The 20,460-nt window shown below is 37.0% G+C and overlaps 1 protein-coding gene across 1 annotated transcript in view; it reads right to left on the bottom strand.

Annotated features, from left to right (window-relative positions):
• The window catches only part of SEC62 (SEC62 homolog, preprotein translocation factor), a 30,250-nt gene extending 10,177 nt beyond the window's left edge, over positions 1 to 20,073 (bottom strand). The window contains exons 1-5 of the mRNA XM_045851658.1: positions 19,399 to 20,073; positions 8,383 to 8,491; positions 7,101 to 7,206; positions 956 to 1,160; positions 675 to 767 (exon numbers count right to left, since the gene is read on the bottom strand). Of these exons, the coding sequence (XP_045707614.1) occupies positions 675 to 767; positions 956 to 1,160; positions 7,101 to 7,206; positions 8,383 to 8,491; positions 19,399 to 19,434 (549 nt within the window). The 5' untranslated portion in view covers positions 19,435 to 20,073. The remainder of the gene's footprint in view (positions 1 to 674; positions 768 to 955; positions 1,161 to 7,100; positions 7,207 to 8,382; positions 8,492 to 19,398) is intronic.
• Between the last annotated feature and the right edge of the window lie 387 nt (positions 20,074 to 20,460).

Here is a 20,460-nt window from a genome sequence, read left to right as displayed (position 1 = left end):
CAACTAATGTTGAAAATCTTAGCCCCTAAAGTAGTGTGTCTAATTATAAGAGGCAAAAACCAGTAGGTGTCCCCATTAACCATTCATTTTCATTTTCCTTTGATAGAAATGTATTTTGGCTGGGCAAATAAACTGCCCAGTATAAAAAGCACATTTCTAAGATTTTATTGCAGATAGGCATGACCATGTGATTAGGTTCTAGAGAATGGAATCTAAGCAGAAGTGAAACTGCCAGCTTCCTGGAAAGTGTCCTTAAAGAGGAGTCTTGTCCCTCATTTTCCTTCCTTCCTTTGGATGCAGATAACCGGCTTGGCTGTCATGCTGGACCATTAGTAATAAAGGTAATCTTTACGAATTCCCTCACACAGGTGGGAGCGCACAGATGCACCATGGAGCTGCCACTATCTGCAGTGCTTACTCCTTAAATTTCATTGCTGAGAGAGAAATAAGCACCTATTTTGTTTTAAGCCACCTTTATTTCAGGTTTCCTATCACTCATATACAGCTGAACCTAATTCTGACTAATCTTTTGTAAATTTTAAAAATCTAAATAAAGACTAGATGTTATATCTACATGGTTAGATTTATCTAAATTATTTTCTTCGTGAAGGCATCTAAGATAATTCTGAAAACTCCTATCAAAAACTGGATTTCTACCTTTCAGTTACTCTTACCTCATTTCCATCCAGAAAAACTTGATCATCATGTGGTTCAAGTTTAAATTTTTTCTTAGTTTCCTTCTTTTTGGGAGTTCCTGGAGTTTCCTCCTATTAAAACACAAGTTAAATAGAAGAAAAAAACACAAACAAGCAAAAAGCACTTTAACATTCATACAGTCAAAGGTTTTACTCTTTGAGACACAAAAATCAAAATTCTCAACTGTGGTATTTATAAAAACCCTAATGTAGTTATCTTAAATGACTTTTAATTTTTACTTAATCTTAACTGAAATCACCTTTTTGGATTCTTCTTTTTCACCATCTTTTTTTTTTTCTTTTTCCTTTTTGGTCTTTTCATCCTTTAGACTTTCTTTCTTGCCCTTTTTATCTTCTTCTTTTACAATTTCAGCTTTTCCTTTTTCTTTTTCTTTTTTAATGTCTTTATCATACTTCATTTTCATTACTTTTAGTGCCCGGTGAAAAAATTGTTTCTTTAAAAGCCTTTAACAAAAAGGTGTGACAATTATAAGATACAGACTAAAAAGCAAAAATACCAAGCAAGATCTGAATAAAATGAGCAAAGACATACACTGGCAACTCATAAGAGCAATTACAATTAGTAAGCTCACGGGTGGGCAGGGGGGGAGTTAACCCCACCTGTAATCAAAAGAACTGTACACCCAATCTGATATAAAAGGTGTCAACCTAACTTTCATTTTTAACTATATAATTTAGATATGAGATTGTAGATTTGAAATTATCCTTATGAAAGTTTTCTTTATGTTCATTAACAGTAATCAAGACTCTGCTTTCTTTAATGTTAAGTCTCAAATTCAAGAGCACACATAAGGGTTCAATGAATATAAGGTTAAGAAATGTTAACAGATGAAAAACATGCCCATGATTTTACTGATCCAAATCATGTTTTCTGCCATCTTTCTCTGTTTTTTTTTCCTCCGTGTACTTCACCATTTATCATGCTACTATAATGAAATATCTTCAACTAAGTAATGAATAATTAAATATGTTAAGGTAAGATTTCTGGACTATGAAAACAACTCTCACAGTATCAAAATGAAAACTATACAATATATTTGGCAAAACAACACTATGTACTCCTTATTTCACTAATTCATTGTTCTTTTCTTATTTTCACAGTTATTTTTTTACATTCCAACCTCAGAGTTTTTACGCTGGCTGTCCCTCCTACCTGGAATGTTCTTCCCCCAAATAAGCATGTCTCACTTTTTCAAGACTTCCCTCAAAGGTTACCTTCTCATCTAAGCCTACCCTATTAAAAACAGTAAACCTACCCTGCATCCTTCCTCATTTTCTGTTATCCCATCTATAACATTTATCTTCTAATTTGTTGTATAATTTTGTTATGTCTATTTGCCCCTTTTTCTAGACTGTAAACTACTTACGAGATCCCTGCTTTATTCATTTCTTTAGCTACTGAATTTAGCAGGAAGCTCAGCTGACGCAAAATTAAGTCAATCTTGGTGGTAGTTGCTAAACTTATGAATCCTACTAGAAAACTGAGTTGTCCTTATACTTGTCACCTAAGCGCCATCTGTAAAAATCTTCTGTTCCAGTTTCAGAGTTCCTGATTTGTGCTTCATTTCTGCCTGAGTACAACCACCAAAGAAGAACTCACTGCCACCAACTGTCTGTTAATGGTGATTATGCATCTTTCTACCCCCGCAGGTGCCTGCTCAAGCACATCATACCACCTGTTAACTGGATGCCTCCCTCCTGCCCAATGACCACTTATTTCTGGTCATCATGTTGTGCCCTCTGGAGCACCTATATTTTTACCTGCCTGGCTGGGCTTCTTTCTGCCACCCAGTTAGTACCTCCATGAATATCTCCACAAAGCTAACTTCTAGGTTTCTTCACCTGGCCCTCTACTTGTTCAGAAGATCTATATAGCAAATAATTGTCCAACTGTCTGAAAGGCCCCATTAATATCTGCCACACATGTACATTTGTGTGTAAACAAACAAAAAACTGAAATAAGTCCCTTAATAATGAACAACTTATGAGTAGAAAGTGGGATTTAAGAGTAGTGGTGGGTATATGAAGGGGAATTTTATTTATTTTTATTATTTTTAAGAAGGTTTTTAAAAAATTCTCACCTACATTGATTGATTTTAGAGAAATGTGGGGGGCGGGGTGGAGAGAGGTAGGGATAGGGAGAAGGATGGAGACAGAGAGAGAGAAAGTGGGACAACTGTAATAGCATAAATATATATATGTATATATATATATATAAAGGTTGTGGGTTTTATACTCAGTTGGAGCACATGCAGGAGGTAACCAATCAATGTTTCTAAGGATGATGTTTCTCTCTTCTTGCCTCTCCTTAAAAAAAAAAGAATCAGTGAACTTATCCTCATAGGAGAATTAAAAAATATAAAAATAAAAATAAAATATGGAACTTTAAGAGAGAAAAAAAAAACACCTTTCTCTCACTGAGTAGATAGAAAAGGGCACAGAACCAGTAGGAAAATCAGCTTCTACCACCCCTCCTGCACAGCTGCTCCATTCCCATGAAAGAAAAGTAGACTATAAACCAGGCAAATTGATGTTGAAAAGTTCACATTCAGGGAGATGGTTTAAAATACCACCTCTACCCCTCACCTAGCTGTTGTAGTGTTGGGTATGTTACTTAACTTTAGTTTATTTATAAAATGTGGTATCTATCTCATAGGTATATCTAGGACTAAATGAGAAGCATACGGACTGTTTAGCACAGTGCCTGACATATATGCACTCAATGTTAGCCATTACTGGTATAACAAAATCTTAAATTTCATTTAACAACTATGGAACACATACACAAACACATTTGGTTTCATAAATCATTAATTATAGCTTCATTCCATTGTCTAATAAGTAGGTGTAGCAGTAATAAGTAGAATCATTGACATTCTTGACAGGTCTTCAGAGGATGTCTACTTCAACTCACTTATGCCTCAAAAGTGAGATGACATTTACTATTGTAATAATTATCAGTGCCTCCATTAAGCTTTAAATACATCATATAGTACAAATCATACAAAGCTCTGACATTTTCACAGCACTATTCATACTTCCCTATCTTAGTATGTTTGTGCCCTTTGCCAGAATCAAATGAAAAGATATTTTTTCTATGAAGTGATTCTTTAAGTTTCCCTATCTCTTCCTTACAGAACACACTTCAGTGTAGTAGTCTTGAATTTCCTTTAGCAGACTAGAATAGGGGCTTCAGAGGCAGGAACCAAGTCAGTCATCTTTGTATTTCTGGGGACTGGCATATAATATATATTTGTTAAATAAACAAATGGATTAAAAGCAGCAAGTTATTAAATTGCTTTCCTCACCTCTTAATTTTTTTTTCAGGTTTAATAAACGTTTATTGATGCCAGATATGTGTTTAGGACTGTTCACCTATGTGACAATGGTGAGGTTTCATTAAATATCCACATTGTGCTATGGAGTTACAATAAAGTATAAATTAGTCCTACAACTGCCTTCATATTCAGCTGCTAAGAAATCTAAACATGTGCAACAATTCTAAAACACTTAAGGGCTAAACTACATGAAGCCAGCTTTATAAATTCTGTACAACTTTAGATACAAAGATTAATGTGAACTGGAGGACGTGCGGACCACCACATGGTACAGATGGAGCTTGAGAGATACGTATATTGAAAAGCAGTCAAGACAGAGGGAGAACCATGAGGCAAAAGTGGCAGATTATGATCAAGTGAAGACCAGAAGAGAGAATGAGTGTGGTATATGAAAAGGAGTTAGAAGGACATTATTGGCCTGCAGGCGAGGGGGCTGGTGATGGAAAGTCACTGGGAGAGTTAGGATGGTGCTAGATTAAAGGCTGAAGAGTCTGTACTTCAAACAGGCCATAAAGAGGCATTAAAGCATATTAGATACACTTATTTTGTGTATTATCCTATACTTTGTTTTGTTTTTCCTCAGGTTCCCTTAAGCCACTCAGTAGCTTCAGAAAATGAGACTTGGAAGTGTTCTTTTATAGTTTTGGCTATAGCCAAGCAGGAAACCATGAGGGTCTTCATAGTTGTATTAGAAGGGGCATTCAAGAATCTAGGTATTATGCTTCCCTACTTTAGTGCAGAAAGGACACAACCTGACATGAATGGAAATGACACATATGATGACACTTGAGTGTATCTCTAGGACATTCTTTGTACTCAGGTCCTTTGGGCTTTTCATATAACAAGGTGTCAAGGCTCCTAAAAGGCCAAGAAATGTGGATTAATGCTGGCTGCTCTCCTCAGAGATTTGGGCTTACGGATTTCATATTCAAACAGTACTGTCTTCCTGCTATCTGAAAATACAGTTTTCCTATGAAAACTTTTGTAAGCTGAAAGGGTGCATAATGAAGAGTACTATCCCCCACTCTTCAAAAATTTGCATTACATTGCTTTACTTCCACGAAAGACCTACATTAGCGCTGCTTTTGCCTACCTAAAGAAATCTGAAGAGGATTTTCACTTTTACAAATAAAGTACTGTAGACAGCTAATGCAGATCTACTAATGGAGATCTTTCATGAACTTTTAGAAAGTGGAGTATTGACAGGTGAATCCTTTATGTTAATTTTTGCTTCATTAAATGCTTCATTTTGTTGGAAGAGTTAGCACAGCACACAGTGGTTAAGAGCATGCTGGAGCACTATGGAACCAAACTATTGGATTTAGAATTCTGGCTCTGACACTTAGAACTAGCTGTGACCTTGGGTAATTTACTTCACATTCTGTTTTTGTGTTTATTCCATTTAATTTTTATATCATATATAAAAAATATATCTATTTTGAGGCAAGGTGGGGAAATTTGCACTTTGGGGTTCTAAACACACAAATGGCTGTAAAGAAAAATACCAACTACACAGCACTGTTTGCTTATCTCTGTTCCAACAATGAAATTTTCATTGTTTCGAAAAGGTCCATTAGTGACTCTAGTTTTTTTTAAATTGTTTTTCAATTATTTGTTCCTGTCCCATCCCCTCTTTGTTCTCTCCTACCCTGCCCACCCCCCTCCATCAGTCAATCCCCACACCCTGGTGTCCATGTTGATGGAGCCTTTATAAATGTTCCTTGACTCCACTTTTTGACAACTACAAATTTTAAGGAATTTTAAATAATTCTTTAACTTTACAGCTCTAGAAACAAGGTTGTGAAGTAGTGATTTTTAAGAGGTCTCATGCAGCTGATACTTTAAATGCCATTAAACAATATATTAGCAAACTGCTATGTGTACCTCCCTACCAAACATAATCTAAAACGTCAAATTTCTGTTATAGTGTCACAAACACAAAATTTGGTTTATCTACATCTTAATAAATATGCTTAATTTTCTTCTGGTTTATTGATTTTAGAGAGAGAGAAATATCAATTTGTTGTTCCTCCTATCTATGCATTCATTGGCTGATCCTTGCATGTGCTGACCAGGGATTGAACCTACAACCTTGGTGTTTGGGATCGATGCTCCAACCAACTAATCTACCCAGCCAAGAGCATAATATGCCTATTTAAACCAAGGGAAAAAAAATGTAAAGAAAAACCAGCATACTTATTTCCAAGAGGAAAGTGATTTTTGTACACTGCTCACCATCAAAAGCTTTTTCCCAAAGGAGAAGTACTTATAAAAAACATGAATATATTACTGAACTGTTTACTCTTCATTTTGGAGTCAAGAAAAAGTAGATGGTGCAGCTGCCTTGATTTCACAAGAAATACATTAGCAATCACTAAACAAAACAGGGAAAGATGCTGGCTAATAGCTTAGTGTGTAGGCACTAATAGAACAAACAAACAAAACCCCAGGAACAACAGGTCTATTAGGAATTCCTGACAATGTTTTAGAAAAGACTCCCCAAACATTTGCTCTAGAACACAAAGACTTTTTTGTTCATTGTAGCCACTGGTATATGATTTTTATTGCTGATCCTTTAGTGTACTTAGCCTGGTTAATGTACAAATGTTAGTAGAACACAAATAAAAATTACAAAAATACGATAGTCTTAACACCAAATAAACATATTTCCTGAGATAGTGAAGAAAGCCAGTTTGTGTGTAAGAGCTGTTTGAGGTATGTTGTAATATCACTATGTTTAATGGTGAAAATGGGTAAGAAGCTTCAGAACCATAGAGAATATCACTAAATTACTATTTAGTTATCCTTCACTAAGAAATAAACACTACCTCCTGGCTGGCGTAGCTCAGTGGATTCAGCGCAGGCTGTGAACCAAAGCATTGCAGGTTCGATTCCCAGTCAGGGCACATGCCTGGGTTGCAGGCCACAGCCCCCAGCAACTGCACATTGATGTTTTTCTCTCTCTCTCTTTCTCCCCCTCACTTCCCTCTCTAAAAATAAATAAATAAAATCTTAAAAAAAAAAAAAAACAAGAAATAAACACTACCTGTTGCAGTAGTCAACCACAGACTCCCTTGTTGTAAATAAAGCTTCCTCTCCTTTCTTGGCCTTTGCCCACTTTGAATCCAAAAGGCAATCCACTGCTTTTGAAGCTAAAGAAGAAATTTATTATTTTAAATTTAGTATACACAGAAATTTTTTTCTATCTAAATATTTTATAAGGCAATTTTCAGTACTCTGGCATCAAAAAAAAAACCAAGTTCTATAGAAAATTTAAGTCTGACATGATCATGATAAACAGTTCTTTAAAACTTCAATTTGTGAAGCATATCAATAAGCATCTTTTTAAAGTAATACTGGGAAATAAATAACATTCAAAAATATTAACTAAGGCAAGATAAATTAATAGGGAAATGTTCTAAACCAAAAATTTAAAATAAATGTAAATATCATTTATCAAATAATCACAATTACCCATATTTTGCCAGGTATAATGTTTACTTTTTGCCCAAATTTTTGAGGGAAAAATAAGGATGTGCATTTTACATGGGTGTAATGATTACATATCATGAGTATAACAATGAGTATAATAATCCCATGCATAATGCACACAAAAATGTGGGTGTGCATTATACATGGCAAAATATGGTAAATATAGGGTAAGTAAACCAAAAATCTTCCTCTCCCACAGTAACATAAATTGCCATTGTACTTTACTGTAACCCACTAAGGAATAAGCTCTGAACAGCCCACTGCTGCCACTAGAAGAAGCCAAATATATTAATTCTGAAGGGAATAGCATGTCTATTTTTCTAAACTCTTAATGAATATCAAAATCATTAATCATAATGGCAGTTCAGTCTTAATGAATCAAAGAGGTGAACTCAACCACTATTTATAAGCTCTGGGGCTATGTTATAGATATCAGCTTATAATGAGGGTGTTTGGATTATCTGAAGAGCCAAGTCTTCTAAATTAGTTCTAACAGACTTGCTTCACACTGAATTATACTCTGGAGTTTTACAAAAGGATTATCTTTAAGTATACATATTATCTGAACAAAAGGTAGTATTAATACAGAAAATAAATCTACTTTAAATTCCTTTTATCTTTTCATTATTAATAGTTTCAATCAAGGAACTTTGAAAATAGAATTTATTTTCAATTTTAATCATAAAAGGAAAGGGCAGGATGATCAACTGTCATATGCTTATCACCCAGCTTCACTAATCATACCTGGAAAACACTTTTAAAACATCTACATATCCCAAATTTAGGTATCTTCATAAGATATATACACTAATATAATTTTACTGATGTAATCCTACCAATAAAATAATCAACCCGGTGACCCATCATGTTGGTGGACTTTGTTGGACAATTGAATCGAAGGTACTTGGCTACAGCCTTCTCTTCTTTAGATGGTTCACCAACTTCCTGGAAAGTTAAGTAATCATTTAGTTGAGAAATTCACATACTAAAGAATAATTTACAGATTTGTTCCAAAATCTTTTTAAGTGGAGCACAGGCCTTTCTTTCATGCTTTCACTGGAGTAGACCTGGTAATCTATGCAAAAGACAGCATAAAGAATTTTTAAAATTACATGTCTTTCAAATACAATGGAAGTTGATAGAACCTAAACCTGTCTGTCTCTTGGCCTCGGCTATGAGGCATTTATTTTCAGTTGTTTTTCCAGTATGGTAACTACATTGTACTGGGTTACCTTCACTCTTGCCTGTCTCTTTTTACAAGCCACAACACAATAATTCAAAAGATTAAGCAGCTGCTAATAATGAGTGTCCAAATGTCAAAGAAAGTAGAAGCAGATTAAACAAAGTTAGCTGTCCCAGAGTGGTAGCCATAAGAACTATCTCAGTTCTCAGATGCTTAAGATTTGTATTTCCTTCCCTTTCCCCTGTGGTTGCAAACCCTAGATACTGTTTGGGACTGCTTTCTCACCTTGTCTTTCTCTTTTTCTTCCCTTGTAAGGGCATAGCAAAAATAAAAATGCAATAGACAGCTACATTACACTTTTTTATTTTTTTAATATATTTTATTGATTATGCTATTACATTTGTCCCATTTCCCCCCTTCTCTCCCCTCCACCCTGTACCCCCTCTCCCACCCACATTCCCCCCCTTTAGTTCATGTCCATGTGTCATACTTATAAGTTCTTTAGCTTCTACATTTCCCCTACTATTCTTGCCCTCCCCCTATCTATTTTCAACCTACATTCTATGCTACTTATTCTCTATACCTTTTCCCCCCTCTCCTCCTCCCACCCCCCCCTGCTGCTAGCCCTCCATGTGCCCTTCATTTCTGTGGTTCTGTTCCTGTTCTAGTTGTTTACTTAGTTTCTTTTGGTTTTGCTTTAGGTGTGGTTGTTAATAATTGTGAGTTTGCTGTCCTTTTACTATACATGTCTTTTCTTTATCTTCTCTTAGATAAGTCCCTTTAGCATTTCATAAAATAAGGGCTTGGTGATGATGAACTCCTTTAATTTGACCTTATCTGAAAAGCACTTTATCTTCCCTTCCATTCTAAATGAGAGCTTTGCTGGATAGAGCAATCTGGGATGTAGGTCCTTGTCTTTCATGACTTGGAATATTTCTTTCCAGCTCCTTCTTGCCTGTAAGGTCTCTTTGGAGAAATCAGCTGACAGTCTGATGGGAACTCCTTTGTAGGTTACTGTCCCCTTATCTCTTGCTGCTTCTAGGATTCTCTCCTTCATTTTTTACCTTGGCTAATGTAATTATGATGTGCCTTGGTGTGTTTCTTCTTGGGTCCAACTTCTTTGGGGCTCTCTGAGCTTCTTGGATTTCTTGGAAGACTGTTCCCTTTGCCAGATTGGGGAAGTTCTCCTTTATTATTTGCTCAAATATGTGCTCAATTTGTTGCTTCCCCCTTCCCATTCTGGTACCCCTATAATTCGGACGTTGGAACGTTTAAAGGTGTCCTGGATGCTCTTAAGCTTTTCCTCGATTTTTTGAATTCTTATTTCATCATGCTCTCCTGCTTGGTTGATTCTATCTTCCTTCTGGTCCACTGTATTGTTTTGAGACTCAGATTCCTTCCTTTCACTACTGGCTCTCCTCCGCGTATCTTCCTGCATCTCTTTTATGGTAATCTGCATTCTTTCATCTAAATTGCGCCCAAAATCAACCAATTCCGTGAGCTTTCTGATCACCAGTGTTTTGAACTGTGCATCTGATAGATTGACTATTTCTTGGTCGCTCAAAAGGATGAGTCCTGGGGGACTGATCTGTTCTGTTGGAAACATGTCTTATGTCTTTCCCTGTCTCTCCTTTTTTTTTTTTTTTGGTCTGGTCGCTCTTGTTATGGTGGGGGGTGGAGCCTTAGGTGTTCACCGGGGCTGGGCACCCCAGTTGCTAGATTGTGACGTTGTATGTGGGGGCTGGCGCGGGAGCGGGGACGGGAGAGAACAATGGCGGTACTTCCATTCTCCTGGGCTCAGACTCTTCTCTGGGATCCTGGGCTGCGAGCTCTGCCCTGGTCCACAATCGCCGCCTCACTGGGTCCCCCAGACGCAGCTTGAGTACTCAGGGATCACCGCTGCGTTCTTGCGCCCCGGATGGCTATCGCGCCGATTTCACGCCAAATTTTCCCCGACCTCCGCGTGCCAGCCCCACGCCCACCCGGCTCGTCTCCTACCAGTCTGGATGTCCGGGTCTACTTCAACTTCTTGGCTGTCCGATTTCCATTCAGATAAATGCTCTATCAGTTCTTAGTGTTATTTTGTCTGTAAATTATTGTTTTTCTAATCTTGGTTGTGCGAGGAGGTACGGTGCACGTCCACCTATTCCTCCATCTTGCCGCAAGTCGATTGACGTCTTTAAAGTTGAAATGTACACTTTTAAGTGTTGATTATTGGTGTTCAAAGAACGAATTAAGGAAACGATTACAACTGTTACATGGCTGTAACTAAGACTTGTTGATGAGACAAGAGTGTTAACACAATAATGCCCATTACACTCTTTTTAAAGATTTGTTTATGAAAGTGAACAGAGTTTTAGAAAGACTGCTTTAATTTTTCCTTTTTCTTTCTTCTATTTCTTCTCTAAATTTTCTATTACTTTCTTCATTGTTTATCATTCTCTATCTTCCTTTTATTTCCTTACATTCTGAACTACTTTAATTTGATAATCCTCCTTTGTACTTACTCTCCCCATCCATATACTGAAGAAAATGAAGGCAGTCTACTTTTGTAGCTTATATATATATCTACATTAGAAGTTATTTTATTGCTGTAAGCTGTGGAAGCAAAAGTATTGTCTTTAATTACATGTTTAAGTATGATACATAGACTATACAAACAATATTTATAATAATATATAATCTAAAAGTGATCAATTTCAGGAAAGTCTGTTTCTAAATGAAGAAAGCCAAATAATAGTAAGGAATTACTTGCCAAGAATCTAGGATGTTGAAAACAATTAATGCTAAAGAGAGCTATGTTTCAGGCAAGACATTCTACTAACATGAAATAGAAAAAAAACAAACTATCTAGGCCATCTGTTTTTAAGTCAGTTTTCCCACAAATTTCACATATGACTGAACTCAGCTACATTTGATGAAACTAAGGAACAATTAACAACCAAGGTTTCAGCTTTAATTTTATCCTGAAAGGGGGTAATTTGTTAAATGAAGTAAAAGCCTATGGTTTGGTTGTTGGGTCACCTGGCAGCTACTTCTCATATTTCTTCCTTTGTATTTCCCAACTCCTCTACTTGTTGTAGCTCAACTGACAACATACGATTCTTATACTGTGGTACTACCCCATTTGTGGGCTATTATTTGTGTCAATAAAAATTAAAAGCCTGAACCATTCAATACAAATAAAGACTACAGTAAAAACCAAATATTTATATGAATACAAAGTCTTTAGCTTTATACATTAAAATGCATATCACAGAAAAATAAAATCTTAAAATATTTCAAATTCAAAATCTAACATTCCAAGCTCACTAACATCTACAAGGTGTATAATGATTTAATTTGGAGCCTAGTTATAAAATACTTCTGATGTGCTAAAAGGTGAAAATTCTGTATTTTAATTTTTGAAACTGCACTAAAATTATTAATGTGTTAGCTTCATATGTTAAATAATAGTACTTAATTGTGCTTGTGTAAAATGCTGAATTTCCAGGCCTCATCTATTAAAATAATATTTAATTGAGATATTTAATATTTAATTAAGATTTAACATTTAATTGAGATGAGATAGAATATTATCTCATCTATTAAATAATATTCTATATATCAATATCTGTTATACAGCTGAAAAGGTAATACTATAAATAGTTGAAAATAATGAGGTACTATAATTGGCTTATAGAAACAAATTCTATTTTATAGTCATATCCATGTATGTTCATTTCTCCCTAATTTCCATCTCATTAACTGATAACTTGTTACTAGGATATGCTTGATTAAATCTGATTGTTGTAAGAAGTCTCAATAAATGTAAATCATTCAAATACATACTTACTGAGTGTTTACCCTATAATATCCTTGGGTGCTACAGTTAATACCAAAAATCTACAAGGCATGATACCTATATTTGTTAAAACTATCCAAAATAGCAACAGATATTTTCCAAAATGAGTGGCAGAAAAAAAATATTTTAGGAACAGGCTTATCAATGTGAATGAGAACAGCTAAGAAAGACCTCTTGGAAGAGAGAGCTGGATTTTGAAAGAAAAGTACGTTTGTGGTAAATTAAATGGACAGCATAAACATTGTGGCTGAGAGTGAGTGCAAAATTTGACTCCACCAGAGACAAGTTAGGAAATAGTGTGAGGCTAAGTAAGTATGAGTAGAAAGGGCTAAACAGTCTTCAAGACAGTCTGAGAAATTTCAACTTTATCCTGTAAGTAGCAGAAATATCATTAATAGCTTTTGAATAGAAAACATAATTAGAAAAAATGACTTAGACACATTATTTTTGGTATCACTGTGTATAATGAATTGGGAAGAAAATGCACAAAGCAGGCCAACTAGTTAGCATTCAAGTAAAATGTGATGTGATACTAGAGCAGGAAGGGAAGGATTGCTGATATTTGAAACATTTCAAATGTAGAACAGATAGGACTCAATGATAAAGGATGAATAAAATGGCTGAGTAAAAGATGTCAAACCTCTAATTTGATCAACTGAAAGGATAGTTTCTCAATAACAGATATTTGCAAGGAAGGTGACTCTGGGGGGAAAAACAATCACATCAACTTTAGGCATGACAAGTCTACATTCCTGCAAACAAACAATTTACTGAACACAAGCATAATGCATTAATCTACTGATTGTTGATAGAGGCATCACATGTAAAATCTGATATTAAGATACACAAGAACCTGAAAAGTCCATTCTATTATTATACAATAGGGAATAGTACATGAATTCACAACATTTTTAAACTTCATTTTAACAATTACTTCAGGTTCACCAAATTCATTTCCACACTGCAAAATAGACTCAAGTAGAGCTGACCCTTGAACAATGCTGGAGTTAGGAGAGCTGACCTTACTCAGTTGAAAATCCATATATAACTTTTGATTACCCCAAAACTTTACAATTGTCCCGTGGGATCTATGAGGGACTGGTTCCAGGACACCCAACACATGCCAAAATCCTTGAATACTCAAGTTCTGTTTATAAAATGGCATAGACCAATAAATGCATAGTCAAAACTTCAGATTCACTGGCTCAATCCACAGATGTGAAACCCAGGGACACCAAGAGCAACATATTTATTGAAAAAAATTCACATATAAATGCACCCGCACAAATCAAACCCATGTTGTTCAAAGGTCAACTGTAATTTATTTTCATTCCTTTCACCTCCTTGCTAAAAACACTACTAAGTGACAATGGACAAAACATACCTAGAAAACATGGGCTTGGATAATCTCCCCCAACTAGACACAGCTACTTATCCATTGATACTTTTTAAAAGTATCAATATCTTCCTCTGAAATTGTAACTAAAAAAGTAGTGAATTCTATCAAGATACTGGTTTAACAGAACTAACACCTTCCTTGCTTCCTGAAGTTCAAATCCTAAAAAAGTTTCTATTTTCCTTTGTGGAATATTATGAAATAAATGTTCATTAAACCACATCAAAGTTATATATACTACTGGCCATCTTCAATGAAAAGTATTGAGTCTGTGCCATCTGCTGGGGCTTTGAAGCCAGAAAGGCTGCCACAGAAGAGTACTAAGAGAACCTGACCATGGGAAGCTGGTCATACAGAAGATCCTGCCATGGAATCTTCATTCTCACTGCTCCCCTGAGGAGTATAAACAGTCTTACCCTCTTCCTGTTTATATAATTGGCTACAGATCTCCTCTCTTTCGTTCCCTTTTGATGTGAACAAATTTCCAGAATATTTTCTAGAAAACTTCTAACAAAATGTGAAGGCCTTTTGGGAATAGCATGACCCACTAATGAAGAGAAGCCAGCTCATCAACCTTGGAATGAAAAGAACTTTATATAGCTCAATGAATGAGCTCAAATGTCTTAGAATAGCCCTGGCTGGTGTGGCTCAGTGGAATGAGTGCAGGCCTGCAAACTAAAGGGTCGCTGGTTCAACTCCTGGTCAGGGATCACTCCTGGGTTGCGGGCCAGGGACCTGGTTGGGGGCACATGAGAGGCAAACACACACTGATGTTTCTCTCCCCTCTTTCTCCCTCCCTTCCCCCCTCTCTACAAATAAATAAATAAAGTATTTTTTTAAAAAGTCTTAGAATGAAGAAGTAAAGAACCAAACTTCTGAGGCTGGGCTCCCATCTTTACACCCAAATACCAAGATGCTAGCTGCCACAACTCACAATACAAAATTATATAAATTGAAAGTTTGGTCAGAACACTCAAGTTATTTAATGAATAATATTTTTACTTTAGAATACATCAACACTCAAATACTATAATAAAATAGGAATTAACGTTTCTAACTATATATATATGTATGTATTTAGCTAGTACTTAAGACAATCTTTTTGAGGAAAAAAATAGATCAAGAGTCAGCAAGCCACAGGTTTCACTCAGTCTCACAAAATTTTTGATTTAGAAGAATTTTAAAAACTGCTATAGTCTATAGAAGTAAAACTTCATTGATTTGTCAAGTGAACTCAGCAAAAAAGAAAAAAGTTCACAAACAGAATTTATGTCTCATACAAGCATTATAAAAATATTGGTGAAAATGTAAATAAGAGTTAACAGAATAAAATCTGAAATAAAAGCGTAATCTGAAATAAAAGAGTTATCAGAATAAAAGCTGGAGGGGACCTTAGATAAATCATGTGCTTAAAGTCACACAGCGCATTACTAATATAGTTTTACAAGTCTCTGCATCTTAACTCTGACAGTGCCCTTCTGTAACATCCCCTTGTTTCACTCCTATTGTAAGCCCTGCATTCAACTGCTGGGGGCAGTTTTCACTTAGGACCTGCTTCCTGCCTTCTTTCTTCAGAAGGTCCCAGAGAGTCAGACTGTATAGTTCTCAACTTTCTCTTTTCTTCCCTTTTTTGAAATTAAGCATCTTGGCCCATGATCTATCAGAATTTTATTGCCAGGGGGACAGGTGGGTGCAACAAAATTAACTGAGATGCAGGTTATAAAAGTTATAAGAATTAGTAAGCCATTTAATGTCCCAAAACTCAACTACCTGTATTTTGCTGTGTATAATGCGCACCACGTTTTTGGCCCAAAACTTTCAGGAAAAAAATCTTTCCTTTTAATTTTTTAATTCAACTTTTAATTTATTTATATTTAGATACTTTTTTGTATTATAAAGCAATTTTAGCATTTTTAAACATATTATGGTACTAGAAATTTTATGTAACAAGTAATTACAAAATACAAGAAGAGATACAAGGTATTTCAGGTACTACCTATATAATGTGCATCCTTATTTTTTCCTCAAAAATTTGGGCAACAGTGTTCATTACACATGGCCAAATTTGGTAGATGCTTTCCATAAGCAAAGCCCTAATTGGGATGATTCTCTCTTTAGCAAGGACAAGTCATGCTAAATATGTTATACAACTTAATATAAATAATTCAGGATTAGAGTATTTTAGAACAATTTATTCTTATTTTATCAATACTGAAGTGGAAAGAATAATCAACTGGGAATTAAAAGACTTCGTCTAAATCTGCTTTTACTATCTTGATGAATGACCCTGGGTCAAGTCATATAACCTCAGTGAACCTCAGTTTAACTGTAAAATGAGGGTGATGGTTTAGAACGATAAGTTTTACACAAATACTTTTCCATCAGGGTCTGAAAAGTGGCTAACAGGACAATGGGGTGTAAGGGTAATGGCAGTGGAGCACTGAGGTGAAAGAGCTTTGGGTCTTACCACTTTGCCTTTACATAAGAACCACACTGTGCAAAAAGATTCCAAACAAACCTTACTATCTGGAAATCCTTCTGAACTCTAAAACTTCATGATACTAAAATTTTAAATCAATCTTTCTAGTAAGCAACACTTTGTTAACCTATATGTACTTACTATATGCTCTTAAAAACTTACAAAATTGCATTTCTAAATAAAGTCATTTTAAAATGTTTCATTAATTTAGAGGGAGATCACTTTCATTTGAATTAATCTCAATCACTAAAATTTTCCAATATCATGTCAGTGAATTTGTAGCTCACTTCTGGTTTTCATTGACTAGTAAAGTGAGCCCAAGAAGGAAATGTGACAATAGTCCTATTTCTTCCAACTTTGATGGGATATCAGAATCTAAATTATGTTACACTAGAAAAAGCAAATGAATTACTTACTTTTTAAAAACCTGAACTTGTCTGTATCATATGGTTTTCCGAATGTACAAATTTCAATTCAGGGTCACCAAATCTACTAAACATAAAAATCTTTTCTAAACAGAAAACATCAAGTAACAAACAACAGGGAAGTTGGTGGATATGACAGAACTTTTTGCCCAAGTCTTACAAAAGAATCTTTCCTGTAACTTAAACTCTAAACTCTGCCATTACATTTGATCTTTTTGTCTAAAGTGATGCCAATATTATAGTTTCTGAGTCTGTGGGAGAAATAAACAAGGAACTTTATAAGATATTGTATATTTAAATTAGTTTGTGAAGACTATATAGTAGTACTCCAAGACGCACTCCCAAGACTTTCACATTCTAGCACAGCTATGTAGAAAACTTTGAGAATGAAAAAATATATAGTATTTGGTTTGATTTAGCAGTATGCGAAGCTGATTCTTTTTTTTGGTTAACTTTTTAAAAAAAGATTTTATTTATTTATTTATTTTTAGAGAGGGAAGGGAGGGAGAAAGAGAAACATCAATGTGGGGTTGCTGGGGGCCGTGGCCTGCAACCCAGGTATGTGCCCTGACTGGGAATCGAACCTTCGACGCTTTGGTTTGCAGCCCGCACTCAATCCACTGAGCTACTACACCAGCCAGGGCTCCCCAAGCTGATTCTTAACAATCAGATCCTCACATACTTATCTGATCTTCAAATAACAATACTAAGTAAATAGCTATACTTTATACTCACAACCTAATGGTTTATTTACTGAATAGGTAGGGGTTAATCTTTCTTTAGCATATCCAATTGCTTAACAAAACCCAAAACAAACCATCATAAATCCTTCATCCTTTGAGCTGGGGGAAAAGGAAGGAGTTATGTGTTAAGCACTTTTTAAATGTACTTTTTCACAACCTTATGAGGTTCCTTTTTTTTATATAAGGAAAATACTCCTTTTCACAGATTTGGAAATTGAGGTAAAAAGTTAAGTAACTTGCTCAAAGTTACACAGCTAACAGTGAGTGAAACTGGGGTACAAAACGCACAGTCTGGCTCAAGTTTTAGCTCCTAGCACTACCACAACTTCTTAATTTACTTTTCTATTTAATATAGAAATCACAATTGAAATACAGCAGCTATTCAAAAAGTGAATTAGTATTTATAACAAAATTAAATCATAGTTGAAATAGTAAAAAGTGTTTATTAAAGGGCATAAAATGTACCATATGTGTAAATATAAGGAGTCTAGTAAGTATATACTTGAGCAATTCAATACAACTTCTGATAAAAATCATATATTCATACCTGACCAATAACACTAAATTCTGAAGGACTACAAGTAGTATAATTAGACATTTCTTCCATAATAAACTTAAGCCTTGGTTTTTATGACCTGTCTGAACTTGGGGAAATTTGTTTCTTTATGATCTCCTTCTGCACCCTGTTAAGAACTACTTTCTTATTTCCGCCCAACTCCAAAATTCCAAAGTTTTCAGGAACATTTTAACTTGCATAGTTCAAATCACCTGTGGTGTAGGCCAATGAAGTGGTAAAAGTTGTTTTTTTTTTAAGTGGAGAAATAAAACATTGGACAGAAAAAGTCATTCTAAGCAATGAAACAGTAAGGAACAGAAAGAATATGTTAATTTGTGACTGGCATATTAACAATTTACAACATGCTATCAGTTTGTGGTGATATATGAAGGTTTCTAGGCACACAGGCTGATGAGACAACGGACACCCTGAATCTAAAGGGTCCATATATTTAATCCATATGGTAAAGAGCGAGAACAACGGTGGGGGGAGGGAATCGCTGGGATGAAATGCCCAGCTGACTCGCAAGTGGAATGAGGGAGGGATGTTATGTAGGTTACGAGGATGACACACTGAAAGGTTTCTGGGCGCGACCAACTCGTTGCAGTACCAACAGGGCTGTGTTTATTTACACTGTGTCGGCCGAAAGAAAGCCGGGGAACTACAACTGGACCACTACGTTAATACCACCGAGGAGAAAGGAGGGTAGACGCCACTGAACATCTGGATAGGCAGGCAGCTCGCCGCCCGGGCCCCGGGGCAGCTGACCAAACCCACATTACTCCCCCTTCCACAGTCCTCCTGCTCGCGCACAAAGAACAGGCGGCTTTGGGACCGTCCCCCGCCTACTTCTACCCTAATTATCTCGGCCTTAATTTCGAGATAAGGGAGAGGATGGGGCCGAGAGGGCAAGGCTGGTGCCCGGGTGGGAAGCCGACTTCCCGGCGCAGGCCCCGGCCAGCGCGGTCACCGGAACCCCGAGCTGCCCATTCCAGCGCGGCGCCTCCTGCCTTCCGCCGCTGCCCCAGCCCCTCAGCCTCGGTCTCCGCCGTCGCCAACAGCGCCTTCACTCAGGCCCCTCACCAGGCAGCCCGCAGCCTGCGACCAAGCGACAGAACCCCGCCCCACCCCGCGGTCGGTTTCGCTCGCCCTTCCAGGGCGCTTCCCCCGCTTCTTCTACTTCCGAGCTCCCTGAAGCCCCCTACCCCCAAACTCGGCTTTGCTACCTGAATCCGCTTCTTGTGTCTCCTGCGTTCCGCCATGTTGGCCGCTCCGCCCGATTCTCTCTGACGTGGAGCGAGGAGGGGACGGTGGAAGCCTCGCGAGAGCGCTCCGCTGGGCCCGTTATGCAACCCGGGGGCTGGCGCCGGGCGAGGGGGCTGGCGGGGAAGGCCGGGAGCCCGGCGGCCCCGTGGGCTTCGGTGGCTCCTTTCGTTGCGGGAGCTGGAAGTCGTCGAGATCTGAAGGAAGTTGAGAAGTGGACCAGACTACGAGACGGCTGGAAAGAGTCCTTGGTTGTCAAACCTGACTGAGCATCTGAATCACCTGGGAAGCTACTGACTGGCAGATTTCCGGGCCCCGCCCCCTGGGAGTCGAGACGTGCGGAGTGGAGCCTTGCCCGGAGCTACGTCCTGAGACCTACGGGATTCTACACGTCTCCAGCTGTGGCGCGGCCCGTCTTCCCAGCGAGCCCTGCCCCACGCACGCCCCACGCGTAAATTCTCCTACCTCTGTTGTAAAGATGGGAAAACAGAGACAACTGAGGTTCAGCGGTATTAACCGTTGTATCTAGTGCTCCACAACTCGTAGATGGTGGAGCGGAGACCCTAGCCTGTTAGTTATCTTTCTCCACACAGTAAACGGGGTTGTTGGGCTCATCTAAAGCAAACTTCGGATTCTCCATTCTGTTTTCCATGTTGCTTCTTAAAACTCACCTCGAGAATCCAAGAATCAGAACCTAGGGAAGTACAAGCAACTAGTAGGATGAGTAGGGAAAAAAGATTTTAAGACGTTGGGAATGAAGGAGACTGAGGGAACTTCACGTCTGGTGAATTGCCATTATAAATATTATTTTAGAGACACTTAGACCAAAGAGAATGGCCTTTAATTGCTAGTGTTTAGAAATTCCCATGATTCTGTGAAGATTTTAAGGCATTTTTAATTGTAGAAAATTGGGAAAATGCAGAAGAGATGAAGAAAATAAAAATACCTCATTCTGCTCAGAGATATTATTTTAGTTTATTTTCTTTTAGTATTTATTCCTACTTTGTGTATTTGTATTTATATAT

The sequence above is a fragment of the Phyllostomus hastatus genome, unplaced genomic scaffold (genome assembly GCF_019186645.2).
Source record: "Phyllostomus hastatus isolate PE091 unplaced genomic scaffold, TTU_PhHast_1.1 phas_contig_86, whole genome shotgun sequence".
Lineage (NCBI taxonomy): Eukaryota > Metazoa > Chordata > Mammalia > Chiroptera > Phyllostomidae > Phyllostomus > Phyllostomus hastatus.
This window is presented reverse-complemented; position numbering and strand designations above follow the sequence as displayed.